This window comes from Palaemon carinicauda, chromosome 15, assembly GCF_036898095.1.
Source record: "Palaemon carinicauda isolate YSFRI2023 chromosome 15, ASM3689809v2, whole genome shotgun sequence".
NCBI classification, from domain to species: Eukaryota; Metazoa; Arthropoda; class Malacostraca; order Decapoda; family Palaemonidae; genus Palaemon; species Palaemon carinicauda.
The window spans coordinates 61747109-61768907 of NC_090739.1; the positions used below are offsets into that span (position 1 = coordinate 61747109).

The 21799-nt window shown below is 43.1% G+C and overlaps 1 protein-coding gene across 1 annotated transcript in view; it reads right to left on the reverse strand.

The window, feature by feature from the left end:
* The window catches only part of LOC137654628 (sodium-coupled neutral amino acid transporter 7-like), an 84795-nt gene that overhangs the window by 17410 nt on the left and 45586 nt on the right, over positions 1–21799 (reverse strand). The window contains exons 6-8 of the mRNA XM_068388426.1: positions 8763–8874; positions 5961–6065; positions 4798–4994 (exon numbers count right to left, since the gene is read on the reverse strand). Of these exons, the coding sequence (XP_068244527.1) occupies positions 4798–4994; positions 5961–6065; positions 8763–8874 (414 nt within the window). The remainder of the gene's footprint in view (positions 1–4797; positions 4995–5960; positions 6066–8762; positions 8875–21799) is intronic.

The window sequence follows — 21799 nt, forward strand, 5'->3', positions numbered from 1 at the left end:
TGGCCAAATCCCACTTACTCACGGTAATGAAGGACTTGTACCATTTCATAAAGGCTCGTAGAGCCTGTCGTGAATTCGTGTTTGTCGGTGCCACCGTGAAACACGAACCCCGGAGGCTGATTTCCTCCAACATCTGGGGAAAGCACCTGTTTCCTTCTGACCTTGTCAAGGAAATAACTGACAGAGCCGCCACGGAGAATAGGAACCTTCTCCACAAGTGGGGCATGTCCAGAAAAAGGAAAACCTCTCAGGACGATGGACCTCAGCCTAAGAGGAAACCTCAGAAGCCAAAACCCCAGCAACGTCAACAACGACGTCAGTTTCCGGGACCCGCTACCTCCCAAGTGGTTGCCCAACCACAACAGACCTTTCAGTTGGTCCCCCAACCGGTGTTGTCACAGTCACCGGTCTTCACCCCTGCCTTTGAGCAGTCATCCACTACCTTTCATGCCAGAGGTAGAGGCTCGTCCAGGGGTGCAAGCAGAGACGCCTCTCGTCGTCCCTCCAGAGGTAGAGGAGGAAAGGGAGCTAGCGGCCGAGGCAACAAGTCCTCGGGACACCAGAAGCAATGAAGTGCTTCCGGTGGGAGGAAGACTCCGCCAATTCCAGGATCGTTGGACCTTCGATCCTTGGGCACACAGCATCATCAAGAACGGTCTAGGCTGGAGTTGGGTGCAACCACCCCCAATCTTCCAGCGGTTCTTTCAACCATCAACCCCCATTCTGGAAGAATATGTTCTAGACCTCTTGAACAAGAAGGTGATAAGGAAGGTAAAGTCCACCAGGTTCCAAGGGAGACTGTTTTGTGTTCCCAAGAAGGACTCAGACAAGCTCAGAGTCATTCTGGACTTATCCCCCCTCAACAAGTTCATAGAGAACAACAAATTCAAGATGCTGACGCTTCAACAAATAAGGACCCTTCTGCCTCAGGGTTCCTACACGGTCTCTATAGACCTGGCGGATGCCTATTGGCACATTCCAATGAACCATCACGCTTCCTCCTACCTAGGATTCCGACTCCAAAGGAAAAGCTACGCCTTCAGGGCCATGCCATTCGGCCTCAATGTGGCCCCTCGGATCTTCACAAAGCTGGCGGATGCCATAGTACAACAGCTCCGCCTAAGAAACGTCCAGGTGATGGCCTACCTCGACGACTGGCTAGTCTGGGCTCCCTCGCCCGAAGAGTGTACAAAGTCTTGCGACGAAGTTACCCAGTACCTAGAACACCTGGGATTCAAGATCAACGAGAAGAAATCTCGCCTCTCTCCGGCTCAGAAGTTTCAGTGGTTGGGAATCCACTGGAATCTTCAGTCACACCGCCTTTCCATCCCCCAGAAGAAAAGGAAGGAAATAGCAGGGTCTGTCAAGCGACTACTGAAATCCAAACGCATTTCAAGACGACAGCAGGAACGAGTTCTAGGCTCTCTACAATTCGCCTCAGTGACAAACCCAGTGCTTCGTGCACAGCTAAAGGATGCCGCGGGAGTCTGGAGACGATCGGCATCCATCGCTCGAAGAGACCTCAAGAGACGGCTTCCAAACAGACTTCGACGCCTCCTAAAGCCGTGGTCGGAAGCAATGGCCCTGAAAAGGTCCATTCCTCTCCAACACCCTCCTCCATCACTCAACATCCACACGGATGCCTCACTGGAGGGTTGGGGAGGTCACTCCCACCTGAAACAAGCTCAAGGGACCTGGTCTCCACTATTCAAGACGTTCCACATAAACATCTTGGAGGCCATGGCGGTCCTTCTTACTCTGAAGAAGTTATCCCCGCCACCCTCGATCCACATCCGTCTAACCCTAGACAACTCGGTGGTAGTTCGTTGTCTCAATCGCCAGGGCTCAAGATCGCCCCAGATAAATCAGGTGCTTCTCCCAATCTTCCGTCTGGCGGAGAAGAAGAAGTGGCACCTGTCTGCAGTTCACCTACAAGGATTCCGCAACGTGACAGCGGATGCTCTATCTCGGACAAACCCGATAGAGTCGGAATGGTCTCTAGACGCAAGATCATTCTCCTTCATCTCCAATCAAGTCCCAGAACTTCAGATAGATCTCTTTGCAACGAGCGACAACAATCAACTTCCTCTGTACGTAGCCCCGTACGAGGACCCCAAAGCAGAAGCGGTGGACGCCATGTCACTGGACTGGAACAGATGGTCGAAGATATACCTGTTCCCTCCCACCAACCTTCTGTTGAAAGTCCTCTCCAAACTGAGAACCTTCAAAGGGACAGCGGCCCTAGTGGCTCCCAAGTGGCCCCGGAGCAACTGGTACCCCCTGGTCCTGGAGCTGCAGCCCAAGCTGATCCCTCTCCCGGGCCCAGTTCTCTCTCAACAAGTACAGAAGTCGACTGTCTTCGCTTCATCATCGAAAATCAAGGACCTTCATCTCATGATTTTCTCTCCCTTGCCGCAAAGAAGAGGTTTGGGATCTCGAAGAAAAGTCTAGACTTCCTAGAGGAATACAAGACCGAATCCACGAGACGGCAATACGAATCATCCTGGAGGAAATGGGTCTCCTTTGTTAAAGCAAAAAATCCTAAAGAAATCACCATTGATTTCTGTATGTCCTTCTTCATTCACCTTCATGGACAAGGATTAGCAGCCAATACGATCTCAACTTGCAAATCGGCTTTGACTAGACCAATTCTATATGCTTTCCAAATTGATCTGTCCAACGACATCTTTAACAAACTGCCGAAAGCATGTGCTCGCCTACGCCCAGCACCCCCTCCGAAACCGATCTCCTGGTCACTAGACAAGGTGCTCCATTTCGCCTCCAACTTGGACAATGATTCATGCCCCCTCAAGGATCTGACTCAGAAAGTTATATTTTTATTTGCTCTCGCCTCGGGAGCTCGAGTCAGCGAAATAGTGGCATTATCAAGAGAAGAGGGACACATCCTGTTTGCTGATTCAGGAGAAGTGACCCTCTCCCCCGATCCGACGTTTCTCGCCAAAAATGAATTACCCACCAAAAGATGGGGCCCTTGGAGAATATGCCCCCTGAAGGAGGATGTCTCTCTATGTCCAGTAGAGAGTCTCAAGGTCTATCTTCGCAGAACTTCAAACTTTGGTGGAGGCCAACTCTTCAAAGGAGAAACATCGGGCAGCGACCTGTCACTGAAACAATTAAGAGCGAAAATCACCTACTTCATTCGCAGAGCGGATCCGAACAGTACACCCGCTGGTCATGATCCTAGAAAAGTGGCATCTTCTCTGAACTTCTTTCAGAGCATGGACTTCGAGAGCCTTAAGAACTTTACGGGCTGGAAGTCCTCGCGAGTTTTCTTTAAACATTATGCGAAACAAGTGCACGAAATCAAACATTTTGTGGTAGCCGCAGGTAGTGTTATGAAACCTGCACCTGACTCTGCGTAGAACAGTGAGTTACTTGGGACTCTAACTCTTCGGGTGCCTATGTTGACCCTCGAGTGATTCATAGTGATGTCTAAAAACACTTAGTGCTTTTATAACTGTTCTTATCCCAGGTGGAATGTCATAGTGTTACACAAGTGCCGCATGCCTTGAGCATGATGTGTTATTTAAAGACTTGCGTTCCTCGAGAACGAGTACCTACTAATCCTGAAATTCCCTTTCAGATTCAAGAGCAAGCCTTTATTTCTATGTACATTATTATTACTGTAAATGAACTTTACTTTTTGCTGTAAATTATTTATTTTCTGCATTGTGAAATAAAATTTCTATTTTATTACTTGTGCGTCTCTTTCAGCTCCTACTTACTATGAAATACATACTGTCATAGTTTTATTTATTCCTCCTTTCTTATGGTCATGAAGAATTTAAGATGTCTATTCTTAAATTATATTCACCTTGTCTCAGTAAGGTTCCTACTCGAATACTTACTTCTGATAATCAGGAGATGAACCCTACACACAGTGCCCAACCACCACTGGCCTACTCAGAATGTTCCTATACAAATATCAAACATTCTGCTTCATCTCTAAGCTCTTAAAAGCTCTTCTGTCAAGATGAATAGCCCTTCAATACCACTTTGACGTCGGCATAGCCCATGGGAACTTCCTACCAATGGGGGGCAGGATACTTCGTTCCTATGGTTCTTACCTAAGATTACTTTGCTATTTTGTCAATGCCTAGGCACTTAACTCTGGGGGAAAATCTACCACGATACATTGATTCTCTGGTACTCTTCCATCAGGACGCCATGGCTTGAGCCCAAAAAACGGATTTTGAGCGAAGCGAAAAATCTATTTTTGGGTGAGATAGCCATGGCGTCCTGATGGACCCTCCCTACTACTTCGTCAGTTTGTTCCCACCCTACACAATTGTATCATGGTGATGGGCAGCAACTGGCGCCAGGATAAAGACGCTCGTGACGTCATTAGAGCAATGGCGTCCGTTTGTTTACGTCTCGAGTATCAGTAGTAGCCACGAGTGAGATTAGCTGTGGAACGGCTCCCAGCTATTCTCAGCCCTTACACACCGAAGCGTTAACCCTGTTCGGGGTGGAGATAGCTATGTGGCACGACCAGACATGCGTGTCCCCTGTTGTATTACGATGTCTTAAAGGGAAACCTTTGAGATACTCGCTCCAGAAGTTAGAATTCTGTGATAACCTGTGGTTAAATTCTCTGGGAATATCTTAGTAGTCTTATACCCAAGGAAGCTACCAAACAGGAACCTTCCATCAGGACGCCATGGCTATCTCACCCAAAAATAGATTTTTCGCTTCGCTCAAAATCCGTTCTATCCAGATCAGCACAATGCAAATACAGTATATGGTATACATCAGTAAATAAAATTTCAAACTTACCTAACACAAAAAAGAAGAATTGGATATGTAGTCCATGATTTAATTCCTAAAAGAATAATTGCAACAAGCACTTGTACCTTTCTTGCATCATATGACAAAAGGACGTCACCACTTACAAGAGATCCAAAAGTGAGATATCCGTAGTTTGCTGATATAGTATAAATAGTCAAGCAAACAAAAATTGCCGACACACATGCCTGGAAAAACAATAAACTACAGTGTATAGGGTACATGCCTGGAGAAATAATAATCTATGTACCGTACCTTACCCTCTCTATAAGGTAAAAATATGCTAATGAAATAAATTTTGTCATACAGACAGCTTTCTAAATATAAATGAATACTGTATAACCAATTTTGTTTTGGGGATTGCTGATAATCTCAATTGTTTATATTACAGTTAAGAAATTACTAAGCTTGGTGACATTTATGGATTTCATTGAGCAATGGCATTCTGACCCACAAAGTGGTTGATGTTCCACAAATTTGGAAAGCCTTGACCTCCATTTTATGCTATTTTCTAATAACTTTAGTCTCAAACTATTGATTAACCCAAGAACATTGATGTAGCTTCTACAAGTGTTACAACCTTTCCTCCACTGACTTTTAAGAATATGCATTTCATTGAAAGGCCAACAATAACCTATTTCCTCCATAAAATAATCAAAAGACAAAGATTTCACTGAGTGATAGCTTTCTACATCCCCAACACCATATTATTTTGCAATTTGACTTTCTTTACTTGATTCTAACAACAACTAGTAGTTCTAGCAGTTAATGCTACAACTGCTTGAATCGCAAAGAACTGCACTTCAATAATATAACATCAACTGACCAACAAAAGCTCTAAAATTCACACTTACCCTTCAAGTGTGTATTTGAAAGAATAACCAATGATACAATTAACTAAAATCTGTTTCAGGATAAGATCATTATATGAATTAAGGTAAGGAAGATTTGTCTGATATTAGGAGCCAAAAGATATATTTGTGACAAAGAAGACACAGTCATGTGGAATTTTTCTTCTTGGAAAGACAAGATAAAAAAAGATTAATGACCTTGACGAAATTAATGCTTTAAAAAACTAAGAAATAGGAAGTAGTGTTCTTGGTGCAGTAAATCAAAGTTCTGGGATAAATAGAGAAACTATTGCACATTCTTACCTTTGCAAAAGTTGGACCATCTTTTTTTTTCAAACATGAATATATTGGGACACTGCTTACGTGACACTGGTAGCCAAAGCATATGGTAGGCAAAACATTGACAACCTGTAATGAATATAGAATATGAAATTACAGTATATCATACTGAAAAGTACATGGTACCATAAGATTATTACAAAACTAATCCCCATGTTCTCATAGCACTATAGTTGTGCAAATTTTTTATTAAACAATGAATGTAAGAATGTAGCAAATTACACTCTAAATAAGTACTTGAATTACTTTTAATCTTTAAAAACAAACAACGTGCACAGATATCACTGCTAAGGCGTTTCTAGGATCTCTTACAGACTAGAGACAAAAGCCTACACCTGTCATGATAAACTGAGAGGAAGATAAAAGATAAAGAAATTACTGATACTGTACTTAATTTCAACAACTATTTTTCATGCAATCTCAAATAACCATGGTAAATAAAGTCTTTTTTTTTCAGCTTCCAAAAAATCAAAAATATAACGACTAAAGTGATGGATCCAGTTAATCAAAGTTTTCAGTTAATTATGGGTATTTACATGGAACCTGACACTTGCAGTTACAGGAATTGTTCATAACCGGATAAGAATCCCTTTCACTTCCTCGGTTTAAATAAATGCCGTGTAAAATATTAAAGAATTCCACTGCCCCTATACTTATGGAATATGGAAAATAGAAAACTGGGAAATGTTTGGGAGGCATAACAGAAAAAATTCTCTACCAAGCAGAAAAGAGAGACTCGCAGTTTTCCTAAATTCTTGCCAAGGGGGTGAAAATTATAGCAGACTCTTGGCAAAAAGTGACAAACCTTTCCTCAAAGTAGTTGCATCAAAACAATGTATTTGGATATTATAGAACTAAAGAGAAATTCTATGGTAGACCTATTGGAGATTACCATAAAGAGGATATACCCAGGTTACCACTTACCTTTCCCAGATCAAGCACCTAAGAAGACTGACATACTTGTACACTTGTGGGCTAAAGTAGATTTCTATCCATGTAGTACATTGTCGATTGAACTTGAATAAACCTTTTCACAAACTCATTCTAATCTTGGCAAAAATCATTGCTTGATCCTCATTACCTCTTGACTTACCTACCCAAGAAATTTCCAATGAGGTCAAATAACTGCATCAGCCTAAAAAAATATTTCATTACTTACTTTCATGAATGACAAGTTTTCATGTAACTGCATCCAGAGCCTACAAAGTGTTTGTACCCAAGAGAGTTTGTAATTCTGTGTTTATTGTTATCAAATAAGCTCTCCCTACCTCTGGTGCTATTAGCATTAACGAAGAATCAATCATTTCATAAAATCTATCGAAAATTAATGTGCTATTCATTCTAAGAAGAGAGGACTCAATTACTGCCCACAAAATAAATATATTTTGCCATATCATAAGACCCTTTTTTCTAAGGTAAGAGCAGCAGGTGTAAAGATTGGGTGCATAGTACCAGGTCCTTTCATTCCTACCACCATTTTGACTAAACTTGTTAGCAAACGACACTCGCATTCATTTCAAAAGGATGCAATCAAACACATTTAGTGAATCTTTATACAAAAAGAAACTAATTGGCCTGAGGATGTCATACGATTGTCACGCCAGCTACAAAACATCAAGAGAATAAAAGAGAACTTATTTCACAACCCGAGTGTTAAAGCATTTTGACTTACATCCCCACACACAAGGGATAAGTAGACAGTATTAACTTTTGTGTAGGTGCGATCAGTTTTTAAACTAGGTGTATGTCTAAAAAAAAATCACCCATGGTTCCTTGGTAACATTTTATATTCTATTATACAGTAGGGGACAGAAGAAAGCTTTTAGGTAATTTGTATAAGGGGAAATGGCCAAAAACTTTTGGAGAAGGAAAATAAAAAATGAGTGTTAGGGTAATAAAGATTTGATGTTAAGAAAAAGCAACCCTATACAGGTAGGTTATTATGCCAGCTGCCAAAACCAGCTAAAAAATGTTTGGTGGCAGCCGCCCATCAGACAGGCACACTGACAGGCAGGATTATAGCATTCGCAATGGGTGTTCCATACTGCATTAGTCTCCTCCCAGTGTGCCAAACATCCTTCCCCACAGCCACAACACCAAGCTCTTGGAACAACATACGGTTATGCCAGTACAAGAAATAGCGCGGAAGCCTTTTAGGGCTTTGCACGAGACGAGAAAGGAGTGTTGTCATGTAATAACCTTTTGATCTAATTTCCATGCCATTTAAATTGTTTTAAAGTGTTTTTCCTATTTTCCTTGTAAATTATTAACTAGTATTAATTTCTGACATTAGGGTTTACAAATTGTTCAATAATTATTATCACAAATTTAAAAATGAGTACAGTACATGTGAAAGTATTTATGGATGTGTGGAATGCATCAAATTAATTTTTCTATTTCTTATGGGAAAAATTGTTTTGGTTTACGAACATTTTGGGTTGTAAGTTCACCCCCGGAACGGATTAAACTCGTAAACTGAAATATCTCTTTATTATAGATGCTTTGCCAGAGAAAAAAAAGATCTGAGTTTAATATGCAAGATGCTCTTTAACACCCAAAACTATTATTTCAAGATGACACCAAACTATAAAAAAATTTAAGAATTTGGCACACTTTGCTTGTTGATATAATCAAATAAAAAGTGCTCGATACCACTAATAAAAACATTGTAAAATAACAAAAGTTTGTATTTCAGTAGAAGCACTCTGGCATCTCTGAGTTAGCCAAATCTTGCTTTGATATGTACTTGTACATGATGTTACTAACCTCTGACCAATGAGAATCATATATTATCACAGGACCCTTTGGGTAGCTTCCCAAATAGAACTCTTCTACAATGATAGCCATCAGATAAAATATGGACAAAACACCAACATAACTGAAAATAGACATAAAGAAATATAAAAATGCCTTCATAACATCACTAAGCAAGCAAAATTCTATAACTTGAATACAATAGTCTGAAGACAATACAGTGGAAAAATACTGCTACTACAATGTCAAAAGTATTTACACTATTCTGTTCAACATGGGCTCTTTACCACAATATGATAATACAATTAATGTAAAAAAAAATATTGCATCATTACCTATAAAAGTGGCAGGCTTAATTCAAAAGCAAAAGTCAGCCATAAAAAGATATAATCTAATTTGATAAGTGTATGGCTGGGATTTTCTAAACCTAATGGAATACTGACTACATTTAAATACATCATATGTCAATAAAAAAAAATATATATTCCGCTAAAAACCTAAGGTGCAAGAACATACTTTGTAACTACTGTACATCAAACTACAATAAAATTGTAAAGATATAAGAAATCAGTCAGAGATAGCATTTCCAAATACACAAATGTATAAATTATCGAATCAGTACTGCTTACAATGTGTGTTGCAAACCATCCTTTACAAAATAACATTAATATTTTAGTTTAGTTTATATAGGCCATCGTGTCACTTGTTAAAAATTTCATATGGCATGACTAGAGCCTTTGTTTTTGTGTGACTGGGGAAAGCTGGAGCAATGAAAAGTTGTAGAGGTCGGATTGTTAGCCAAGAGGAGACCTGAGGGAATAGATGAAAAGTTAAAATTATGAAACAAAGACTTAAGGAATGCTGCAAAGAAGTTTTAGTACAGTTTGAAATGCCATGCAAATAGAGGTACTGTACTTTATACGGAAGGTATTTCCAGTATTTCTTTGGCCCATGACAAGTGTTTTCTGCACTTGTCATTTTACCATTGCCTTGATTTTCTTCCAACCAGGTAATTAAGCCTCCTAAAATTTGTCCAACTTTGATTTCAGTGAGCACAGAAATTTACTGTATGTCAAGTTGAAAAATACCCTTCAACAGAAATCCCAATACACCAAGGCTTCGAACAGAAAACTATCAAGTCTTGCAGACATATTTTGGTAATACCTAGAGTGGCACTAGACTAGTTTTTCTGGAGTTTTCCCAGAACTTAAAGTTAATTTTCTTTTCTGAATGGATTTCTTAAGTGGTCAGAGATTAAAGAAACATTTTTACATAAGAGGAACGGTTAAGGAACCACAATTTTTACAATTTATATTCACTCGCACTCTTTTCCCAAGCAAGTGACAAAGAAAATGAGGATCATTATCACCCAACAATAAATCAATTGATCAACCCACATAGAAATGCATAGCATAAATCCAAAAGAAGACATTCCCTAATAATTTGCTTGATAGGGCAATGTCACTCTCCCTTGCCTTTGCCATTCATGAGTGGCCTTGAAACCTTTAAGCCTTTAAACAAGAACTTGATCTGCTGTAGACATGGTCGCATTTGAAAGGTTTATCCAGAACCTTTGCAACACCTCAAAACAACCCTTTCATTAGTGGTCTATTTCACATGCATGTACTTAGTGATCTTAAGATAAATGACAGCTTAAAGGCTGAAATTATTCTTTTTTTATGGGACATGCCATCTCTCTTTAAAGTCTTTTGTATGATATCAATTTGGGCATCTTGAGAACTTTTCAAGACAGGTTTCATTTCAAATTTATTCAACACTTATCTTAATTTGTTTTATTTTTAGCCATTCCTATTTCATAGTTTGTTCTTTACTTCATTTTTTCCATACTGACCTGCTTTCCATATTGGATAGAATCCTTTACCAAATTGATTCATGGCATTATTTTTTGTTGAAGATAATGATTATTAAATGATTAAGGCATGAATAACTACTGAATACAGTAGATATTAAGTGGAGCAATAATACAAATAAATTTGTCATAATATTAACCCACCCAAGGATGAGCAATTGCTGAGAGTTTTACTGTTAGGATTATAAGTTAAACCTTCATTGTTTGTAAATCTGACTTGAAACCTAATGTACCAATCTAAAACAGGACTTTTTTATGCATGATAGAACGCCAATAAAAGAACAGATGCTATTCTGGGAAACTCAAAGCCTACGCTAGTGGTCTATATACAGTACTGTACAATAAAACAAATTAAGGTGAATTCCAAAACAAGATAGGATGAATACCAAATAGTGGCTAAAATAGAGAAAAAGTATCGCATACTGTACTGTAAGGTATGTTTAAAATTCTTGAGGGAAACGATCAGAACAAGAGCCTGAGCCTGAGTTTCAAAAACAAATGTGTGAAAATTAAAATACACCCTAAGCCGAAAAATAAGTTCCAATAACACCTTCACTAAGCCACAAAACCACTGACATTTGCTTGTATAATCAATAAACTTTGTGGAACATATTGATTAAACTGATCTTTCATCCAAATCTCTATTTCCACTTCACATCTCTTATTAATATTGCATTGTTCATAATATGATATTTTAATTATAAAATAAATTTTTGAATATACTTACCCGGTGAATATATAATAGCTGAGCCCTCCGGCGGCTCGACAGAAAAAACACACAAAAACTCGCGAGCGATCGCTATGAAGGTTGCGGGTGTGCCCACTAGCGCCAACTATCGGCCAGATACCGTATATACATGTAAACAGACCCAATTCTTCTCATCCCGCTGGGTCTCTATCGGGGAGGAAGGGGGGGCCTTTAATTTATATATTCACCGGGTAAGTATATTCAAAAATTTATTTTATAATTAAAATATAATTTTTAAATATTTAACTTAGCCGGTGAATATATAATAGCTGATTCACACCCATGGTGGTGGGTAGAGACCAGAGTTAATTAAGTTTACAGCGTATATGCTTAGAGTTTTTGACAGTTATATCATAACAAAACCCAAATATATATAGGTACCTGGTAAGGAAGTTGACTTAGACGATTACTCTGCCTTATTAGTCTGTCTTCCTCACGAAGCCCAGCGATCCTCTTAGGATGCTGAAAGACTCCCAGGAGTTGAAGTATTGAGGGTTGCAACCCATACAACAGGACCTCATCAAACCCCTAATCTGGGCGCTCTCAAGAAATGACTTTGACCACCCGCCAAATCAACCAGGATGCGAAAGGCTTCTTAGCCTTCCGTACAACCCAAAAAACAATATTAAAAACATTTCAAGAGACCGATTAAAAAGGATATTGGAATTAGGGTAATGTAGTGGTAGAACCCTCACCCACTACTGCACTCGCTGCAACGAATGGACCCAGTGTGTAGCAGTCCTCGTAAAGAGTCTGGACATCTTTTAAGTAAAATGACGCGAACACTGACTTGTTTCTCCAAAAAGTCGCGTCCATAATACTTTGCAGAGATTTATTTTGCTTGAAGGCCACTGAAGTTGCTATAGCTCTAACTTCGTGTGTCTTAACCTTAAGCAAACATCGGTCTTTCTCATTCAAGTGAGAATGAGCTTCTCGTATTAAAAATCTGATAAAATATGACAAAGCATTCTTTGACATAGGCAATGATGGTTTCTTAACTGAGCACCATAATGCCTCAGATTTACCTCGTAATGACTTAGTACGAGCTAAATAGAACTTAAGAGCTCTAACAGGACATAATACTCTTTCCAGTTCGTTGCCTACGATCTCTGATAAGCAAGGAATATCAAAAGATTTAGGCCAAGGACGAGAAGGCAGTTCATTTTTGGCCAGGAAACCAAGTTGAAGTGAACAAGTGGCTTTTTCTGTAGAAAAGCCGATGTTCTTACTGAAGGCATGAAGTTCACTGACCCTTTTAGCCGAAGCCAAGCACACTAGGAAAAGTGTCTTGAGGGTGAGATCCTTCAGGGAGGCTGAATGTAATGGCTCACACCTGTCTGACATGAGGAACCTTAGGACCACATCTAAGTTCCATCCAGGAGTTGCCAAACGACGTTCCTTAGAGGTCTTGAAAGACTTAAGGAGATCTTGGAGATCTTTATTGTTGGAAAGATCTAAGCCTCTATGTCGAAAGACCGAAGCCAACATGCTCCTGTAGCCCTTAATCGTGGGAGCTGAAAGGGAGCGAACCTTTCTCAGATGTAAAAGAAAATCTGCGATTTGGGCTACAGAGGTACTGGACGAGGACACAAATGCTGACTTGCACCAGTCTCGAAAGACTTCCCACTTCGACTGGTATACTCTAATGGTAGAAGCTCTCCTCGCTCTTGCAATCGCACTGGCTGCCTCCTTCGAAAAGCCTCGAGCTCTTGAGAGCCTTTCGATAGTCTGAAGGAAGTCAGACGAAGAGCGGGGAGGCTTTGATGGACATTCTTTACGTGGGGCTGACGTAACAGATCTACCCTTAGAGGAAGACTTCTTAGAAAGTCTACCAGCCATTGAAGTACCTCGGTGAACCATTCTCTCGCGGGCCAGAGGGTAGCAACCAACGTCAACCCTGTCCCTTCGTGAGAGGCGAACTTCTGCAGTACCTTGTTGACTATCTTGAATGATGGGAATGCATATAAGTCCAGAAGAGACCAATCCAGTAGAAACGCGTCTATGTGGATTGCTTCTGTATTGAGGACTGGAGAGCAATAGATTGGTAACCTTTTGGTCAACGAGGTGGCAAAGAGGTCTATGGTGGGTTGACCCCAAGTAGCCCAAAGACTCTTGCCCACGTCCTTGTGGAGGGTCCATTCCGTGGGTATCACCTGACCCCTCCGACTGAGACAGTCTGCCAAGACGTTCAAGTCCCCCTGGATGAATCTCGTCAACAGGGAGATGCCTCGATTTCTTGACCATAAGAGAAGGTCCCTTGCGATCTCGTACAGCGTGAAGGAGTGTGTGCCTCCTTGCTTGGAGATGTACGCCAAAGCTGTGGTGTTGTCTGAGTTGACCTCTACCACTTAGTTTCGAAGAAGCTTTCGAATATCATCAAGGCCAAGTGGACTGCTAATAGCTCCTTGCCGTTGATGTGCATGCTCTTCTGACTTGAGGTCCACAGACCCGAGCATTCCCGACCGTCCAGGGTCGCACCCCAACCCAAATCCGACGCGTCTGAGAACAACACGTGGTTTGGGTTCTTGACTGCTAGGGATAGTCCCTCTCTCAGACTGATATTGCTGTCCCACCATTTAAGGCATGCCTTTACTGGTTCGGAGACTGGGAATGATACCGTCTCTAACGTCTTGTCCTAGTTCCAGTGAGAGGCTAGATGGAACCGGAGAGGAAGAAGGTGTAGTCTCCCTAGTGAGACAAACTGCTCCAGGGATGAGAGAGTCCCTACGAGACTGTTCCAACTCCTGACTGAACAAACGTTCTCTTTTCAGCATTAGTTAGACTTCGAGCAGGGCTTGTTCTATTCGGGTGGCAGACGGAAAAGCCCGAAAAAACTGGACTGCGAATCTCCATCCCCAAATATAGAATAATCTGGGATGGGATCAGTTGGGACTTTTAGGTTGACCAAAAGTCCCAACTCCCTGGCCAGACTCAACGTCCAAAGTAGATCCTGCAGACAGCGAAGACTGGACGATGCTCTGAGAAGCCAGTCGTCCAAGTACAGGGAGGCTCGGATCCCCGATAGATGGAGGAATTTTGCCACATTCCTCATGAGCCTCGTAAACACGAGAGGAGCAGGACTGAGGCCAAAGCACAGGGCTCGAAACTGGTACCCCACATTCCTGTAAACAAACCTCAGAAACGGTTGGGAATCCGGGTGTATAGGAATGTAGAAGTATGCCTCCTGAAGGTCGAGAGAGACCATCCAGTCGCCTTCCATTAATGCTGTCAAGACAGCCTGGTAGACTTCATCGTGAAGTTTGTCTTGACAATGAACACATTGAGCGCACTTGCCTCTTACGTACTCCTGCAGTGAACATGGCTGCCAGATCATTGGAGCCATCCCTGAGGGACTTGTTCCTGCAGAGAACGTGGCTGTCAGATCATTGGAGCCATCCCTGAAAGCCTTGTTTATGCATGACATAATTGTACAGCAAAACTTCAAACGCTCGAAAAAACTCCTAACAGGAGATGGTCTAGCTCTGAAGTCGACCATAAAATCTTGGAGCGTCTCATGGCCAGGCGCCAGGGAGAGTCTATGAGGTTTGAGAAGTCTATCTGGGCAGAGGCAGGAACTCCCAAGCCGAGAACTTCTCCCGTGTCATATCAGACTCTCGCTCTATAAGCCAGCTTAAAAGTAGGGAAAGCAAAGGCTGTCTCCCCCAAACTCCTCCTGGTGATTAACCAGTCGCCTAGCAAACGTAAAGCTCTCTTAGAAGAGCGAGAGAGCACTAGCTTAGAAAACAACGGCTTCGAAGTAGCTAGGCCTAGTGTAAACTCTGACGTTTAGGCGAACGAGGAGCAGCAGTTACAAAAAGATCCGGACAAAGATCCTTAAAAATCAGCATGATTTATTTAAAGTCCATAGAGGGCTGAGCAGCTTTAGGCTCCTCTCCGTCTGACAGAGTCCTCAAGGGAATATCAGTAGGAGGGGGATCAGCAACTTCCTCATCTGAAGGAACCTTGTCCGACAATAGCCGAGTCTCAAGCAAGGGAGAGACCTGCCGTGGTGGCAATGCTTGACAAGCAGAGTCCACACGCAAAGGAGCAATCAGTAGCAGTCAAGGACGCTATGTCATGTAACTGCTTAAAGGACTGACCAGTAACAACAACAGGTGCGGGAGGACGTTCGACGTCAACTCGAGACTGCCTTGACTGCTTAGACTGAGCAGTCAAAACAACTCTTGACTGCGGTGCTTGACGCTCAACGTCAAAACAAGTCAACTCTGCTGGTTGGTGAATGTCCTGAACGTCAACAAGAGCAAGCGGCAGCGGTTGAACGTCCACAAGCGGCTGAGAGTCAACACGGGACTGCATCGAGTGAGGCTCTACAAAACACGATTGACGTGACTTTGTAACGTCAATGTCAACAGGACGAGCAAAGGCTCGTTTGGGCGGCTGACGGCCAAGATCTCGATCAGCTAAGCGGCGAGGATCATCGTGAACCTGCTCAACAGAATAGTCCTCCATAAGAGAGGCAAGCTTATTCTGCATGTCTTGCCGTACAACCCATTTAGGATCAACGGGAATGGTTGCGGTAAGAGACGAGGGTAACGTCTGTGACTGCAAAACCTTGCCTACAAAAAGACTCTCGGAGCCTGTGTTACGCTTTTGTTTAGGCGGCGAGCAGTCTTCCGATGACTGCATAGGGTCCGAGCTGTCCTAATGGTTACAACCAGGACGCTGGACCTGTCCTGAAAGGACTGACTTTCGCTTAAAGGGCCTCGAAACCTTGTTCCACGGTTTCTTATGCGAAAAGCCTTCGGATGACGAGGAGAAAATCGTCTCGCTCGTCTTATGGTAGGGGCGGTGTTGATGAGACACGCCTGAAACCATAGAGGGAACGTCTGTTCGCTGATCAAGTCCTCTCGAACCCATAAGTCGTACGACATTACTTCTCCCCTGGGCTTGGGAGCTTGCAAGAGGTCTCGGACTAGGTGAACGACAGGCACGAACAGACGAACCCTCGGTCGCAACACTGATAACACTTTGCGCAATTATCACTTTATCACTACGATTTTCTGTTTTGCACTTACTTCACTGAAATCGAATTTTACAATTCACATTAGGTATGAATAAAACTGATTTCTACCTGAAGCACGCAATTCTACCCTCATCAAAAGGTTATAATTGCGAAATCAGTCGTATAATGTAAGCACATTAATACAAGCAAAAAAACAGTAAACATATATTAAGATAAAAAGATCAGTGGCTGGGAAGGAGACTAAACACTAGTTCATTCAAAACTACGTTTTCAATCTCTCACCGTACAGTGCCTTGGGACGAGAATAAAAACTAAAAACGTTTTATCCTTTCTCCCCGTACAGAGACTAGAGACGAGAGTAAAAAACTGACTCGAGAACAACGTTACTCGCTTGGGACGAGAATAAAGATCGGAACGTTCTCTCTTCCTCTCTCTCTCTCTCTCCCTCTCTCTCTCTCTCTCTCTCTCTCTCTTGATTTCGCACCGAAGAGAAGAGCCCACTTACCTTTCGTCAATAAACAGGTTATTTGACCAAAGGAAAAAACTGAAAGGTTTTTCAATTAACAAGTTCCTTTAAAATAGTATTTAAAACATTTAAGTTTGAAAGAAGAATGAACAAAACGTCAGAATCGATTTACTCTTTCTGCAAAGTGAAACCGTGATTCTCTCTCTCTCTATCGTAACGATAGAGCGCAAACTGCGTAGCATAAATAAACTAAACGTTAGTTCATCTTTGAAACAGTACGAAGACTATTCAAAGAAAATCTTTCATAAAATATTTACTAAAAAATATTTATTTAATAAGTTTTAAATCATTTGCTCTGTAAAAGTTATTTACGATTGAAAGGGCTCAACGTTGTTTAACTTCGGTTTCCAAGTTAGGACCGCCTACTCTCGGATTAGAGGAGGAATAGGAAAGGTCGCATATAAACAAATCATTAAAATTTATCTTGATGTTTATTATAAATGGAAAGCTAATCGAAGAGGCCTAATAAAGGCGGTTGAGATATAAAATGTTATTTTCATTAGTAAAATAAATTTTTGAATATACTTACCCGATAATCATGTAGCTGTCAACTCTGTTGCCGACAGAAATCTACGGTTGGGATACGCCAGCGATCGCTATACAGGTGGGGGTGAACACCACAGCGCCATCTGTGGTCAGGTACTCCAGTACTTCTTGTCAACACCACCTCAATTTTTTCCTCGGTCCACTGGTTCTCTATGGGGAGGAAGGGTGGGTCAATTAAATCATGATTATCGGGTAAGTATATTCAAAAATTTATTTTACTAATGAAAATAACATTTTTCAATATTAATCTTACCCGATAATCATGTAGCTGATTCACACCCAGGGTGGTGGGTGGAGACCAGCATACATGTTAACAAAGAAGCTAAGTATCCCGTATTTTATTTTATTAGTTATTCAAAAATAACATAAAATAAATAAGTACCTGGTAAGGAAGACGACTTGAACCATTACTCTGCCTTTATTAAGTACGTCTTCCTTACTGAGCGTAGCGGTCCTCTTAGGATGCTGAACGACTCTTAGGTGCTGAAGTATAAAGGGCTGCAACCCATACTAAAGGACCTCATCACAACCTTTAACCTCGGCGCTTCTCAAGAAAGAATTGACCACCCGCCAAATCAACAAGGATGTGGAAGGCTTCTTAGCCGACCGTACAACCCATAAAAAGTATTCAAGAGAAAGGTTAAAAAGGTTATGGGATTATGGGAATGTAGTGGCTGAGCCCCCGCCTACTACTGCATTCGTTGCTACGAATGGTCCCAGGGTGTAGCAGTTCTCGTAAAGAGACTGGACATCTTTGAGATAGAATGATGCGAACACTGACTTGCTTCTCCAATAGGTTGCATCCATAACACTCTGCAGAGAACGGTTCTGTTTGAGGGCCACTGAAGTAGCCACAGCTCTCACTTCATGTGTCCTTACCTTCAGCAAAGCAAGGTCTTCTTCCTTCAGATGAGAATGTGCTTCCCTAATCAGGAGCCTGAATAGGTAAGAAACTGAGTTCTTAGACCTTGGAAGAGAAGGCTTCTTGATAGCACACCATAAGGCTTCTGATTGTCCTCGTAAAGGTTATGACCTTTTTAGATAGTACCTAAGAGCTCTAATCTGGGCAAAGTACTCTCTCCAGTTCGTCCCCCACCAAGTTGGATAGGCTTGGGATCTCGAACGACTTAGGCCAAGGACGTGAAGGAAGCTCGTTTTAGCAAAAAACCGAGCTGCAAGGAACATGTAGCCGTTTCAGATGTGAAAACTATGTTCCTGCTGAAGGCGTGGATCTCACTTACTCTTTTAGCTGTTGTCAAGCACACGAGGAAAAGAGTTTTTAATGTGAGGTCCTTAAAAGAGGCTGATTGGAGAGGTTCAAATCTTGATGACATAAGGAACCTTAGGACCACGTCTAGATTCCAGCCTGGAGTGGACAACCGACGTTCCTTTGAGGTCTCAAAAGACCTAAGGAGGTCCTGTAGATCTTTGTTGGTGGAAAGATCCAAGCCTCTGTGGCGGAAAACCGCTGCCAACATACTTCTGTAACCCTTAATCGTAGGAGCTGAAAGGGATCTTACGTTCCTTAGATGTAACAGGAAGTCAGCAATCTGGGTTACAGTGGTACTGGATGAGGAAACTGCATTGGCCTTGTACCAGCTTCGGAAGACTTCCCCTTTAGACTGATAGACTCTGAGAGTGGATGTCCTCCTTGCTCTGGCAATCGCTCTGGCTGCCTCCTTCGAAAAGCCCCTAGCTCTTGAGAGTCTTTCGAAAGTCTGAAGGCAGTCAGACGAAGAGCGTGGAGGTTTGGATGTACCTTCTTTACGTGAGGTAGACGTAGAAGGTCCACTCCTAGAGGAAGAGTCCTGGGAATGTCGACCAGCCATTGCAGTACCTCTATGAACCATTCTCTCGCGGGCCAGAGCGGAGCCAACCAACGTCAGCCGTGTCCCTTTGCGAGAGGCGAACTTCTGAAGTACCCTGTTGACAATCTTGAACGGCGGGAATGCATACAGGTCGAGATGGGACCAATCCAGCAGAAAAGCATCCACGTGAACTGCTGCTGGGTCTGGAATCGGAGAACAATACAACGGGAGTCTCTAGGTTATCGAGGTAGCGAACAGATCTATGGTTGGCTGACCCCACAGGGCCCAAAGTCTGCTGCAAACATTCTTGTGAAGGGTCCACTCTGTGGGGATGACCTGACCCTTCCGGCTAAGGCGATCTGCCATGACATTCATATCGCCCTGAATGAACCTCGTTACCAGCGTGAGCTTTCGATCTTTTAACCAGATGAGGAGGTCCCTTGCGATCTAGAACAACTTCCACGAATGAGTCCCTCCCTGCTTGGAGATGTAAGCCAAGGCTGTGGTGTTGTCAGAGTCCACCTCCACCACCTTGTTAAGCTGGAGGGACTTGAAGTTTATCAAGGCCAGATGAACCGCCAACAGCTCCTTGCAATAGATGTGAAGTGTCCTTAGCTCCTGATTCCATGTTCCCGAGCATTCCTGTCCGTCCAAAGTCGCACCCCAGCCCGTGTCTGATGCGTCAGAGAAGAGACGGCGGTCGGGTTTCTGAACAGCCAAAGGTAGACTTCCTTGAGAAGAAAGCTGTTCTTTCACCCCGTGAGAGTAGACTTCCTCTCTTCGGAAACAGGAACTGAGATCGTCTCTAGTGTCATGTCCTTTATCCAGTGAGCCGCTAGATGATACTGAAGGGGGCGGAGGTGGCGTCTCCCTAACTCGATGAACAGGGCCAGCGATGAAAGTGTCCCTGTTAGACTCATCCACTACCTGACTGAGCATCGGTTCCTTCTCAGCATGCTCTGGATGCAATCTAGGGCTTAGTAGATCCTTGGGGCCAACAGAAAAGCCCGAAAAGCTCGACTCTGAAGATCCATACCCAGGTAGACAATGGTCTGGGATGGGACGAGCTGGGACTCCTCAAAATTGACCAGGAGGCCCAGTTCCTTGGTCAGATCCATAGTCCATCTGAGAATCTCCAGACAGCGACGACTTGTGGGAGCTCTTAAAAGCTAGTCGTCTGACGGAGCCGGACACAAGATCATGGTACTGCTGCACAGTCTGTGAACTGTCAACCATGGGGAAGCGAGGAAGTACAGCGACAACCCGAAGCTGTCTAGACTGTCTGGGTCGTACAGACAACTCCTTATCGGGTTGCTGAGGTTGCCGCACTGCGTCACAACAAGTCACTTCTGCTGGTTGTTGAACGTCTTCCCAGTGACACACTGACTCCGTAAACAAAAAATCCTCTAACAAGGACTAAGCTTGGACTGCATGTCTTGCAACAAAGCTCAAGGTCTATGGGAGCAGGTGTGGTAACAGACGGGGTTAGCGACTGAAGTGGAACCATTACCCTCCCTGGAAGCATGTTATGCTTAAATAAAAGTCCATAGGAGGCTAAGCAGCTAAAGGCTCCTCTCCAAATGACAGAGTCCTCAAGGGAATATCAGAAGGAGGGAGAATAGCACTTTCTCATCTACAGGAACCATATCCGAGAAAAGCTAAGTTCTCTCAGTGAGGGTTTCACTGGTGCAAAAGCAGCAGACTAGAAGGCAACGTTATGAAACTGCTTGACAGTCTAGTGAGTTGGCAACAACCAAAGATGTGTGACTGAGGAGCATGCGGTAAGGTATGCAGAGCATGCTGTATGCAGAGCATGCTGTATGTAGAGCATGCTGTAAGGTAAGCAGAGCATGTTGCATGGCGTGCGGCTTATGCTGCATGGGATGAGGCTCATGCTGCATGGGATGAGGCTCATGCTGCATGGTATGAGGCTCATGCTGCATGGGATGAGGCTCATGCTGCAAGGGATGAGGCTCATGCCGCATGCGTTGAGGAGGATGCCGCATAGTATGAGGCTCCTGCCTCATGGGTTGAGGCGGTTGCCGCATAGCATGAGGCTCCTGCCTCATGGTTTGAGGAGGATGCCGCATAGCATGAGGCTCCTCATAGCATGAGACTCCTGCCTCATGGGTTGAGGAGGATGCCGCATAGCATGAGGCTCCTGCCTCATGGGTTGAGGAGGATGCCGCATAGCATGAGGCTGCCTCATGGGTAGAGGAGGTTGCCGCATAGCATGAGGCTCCTGCCTCATGGGTTGAGGAGGATGCCGCATAGCATGAGGCTCCTGCCTCATGGTTTGAGGAGGATGCCGCATAGCATGAGGCTCCTGTGAGGTTCCTGCCTCAAGAGTTGCGTCTGCCTCAAGGGTTGAGGAGGTAGCTGCGCAGAGAGAGGCTCATGCTGTGAAGAATGCGGTTGCTGCATGCGTTGAGGCGGCTGCCTCATAGCATGAGGTTCCTGCCTCAAGAGTTGCGTCTGCCTCAAGGGTTGAGGAGGTGGCTGCGCAGAGAGAGGCTCTTGCCTCAAGAGTTGAGGCTCTTGCCTCAAGAGTTGAGGCTCTTGCCTCA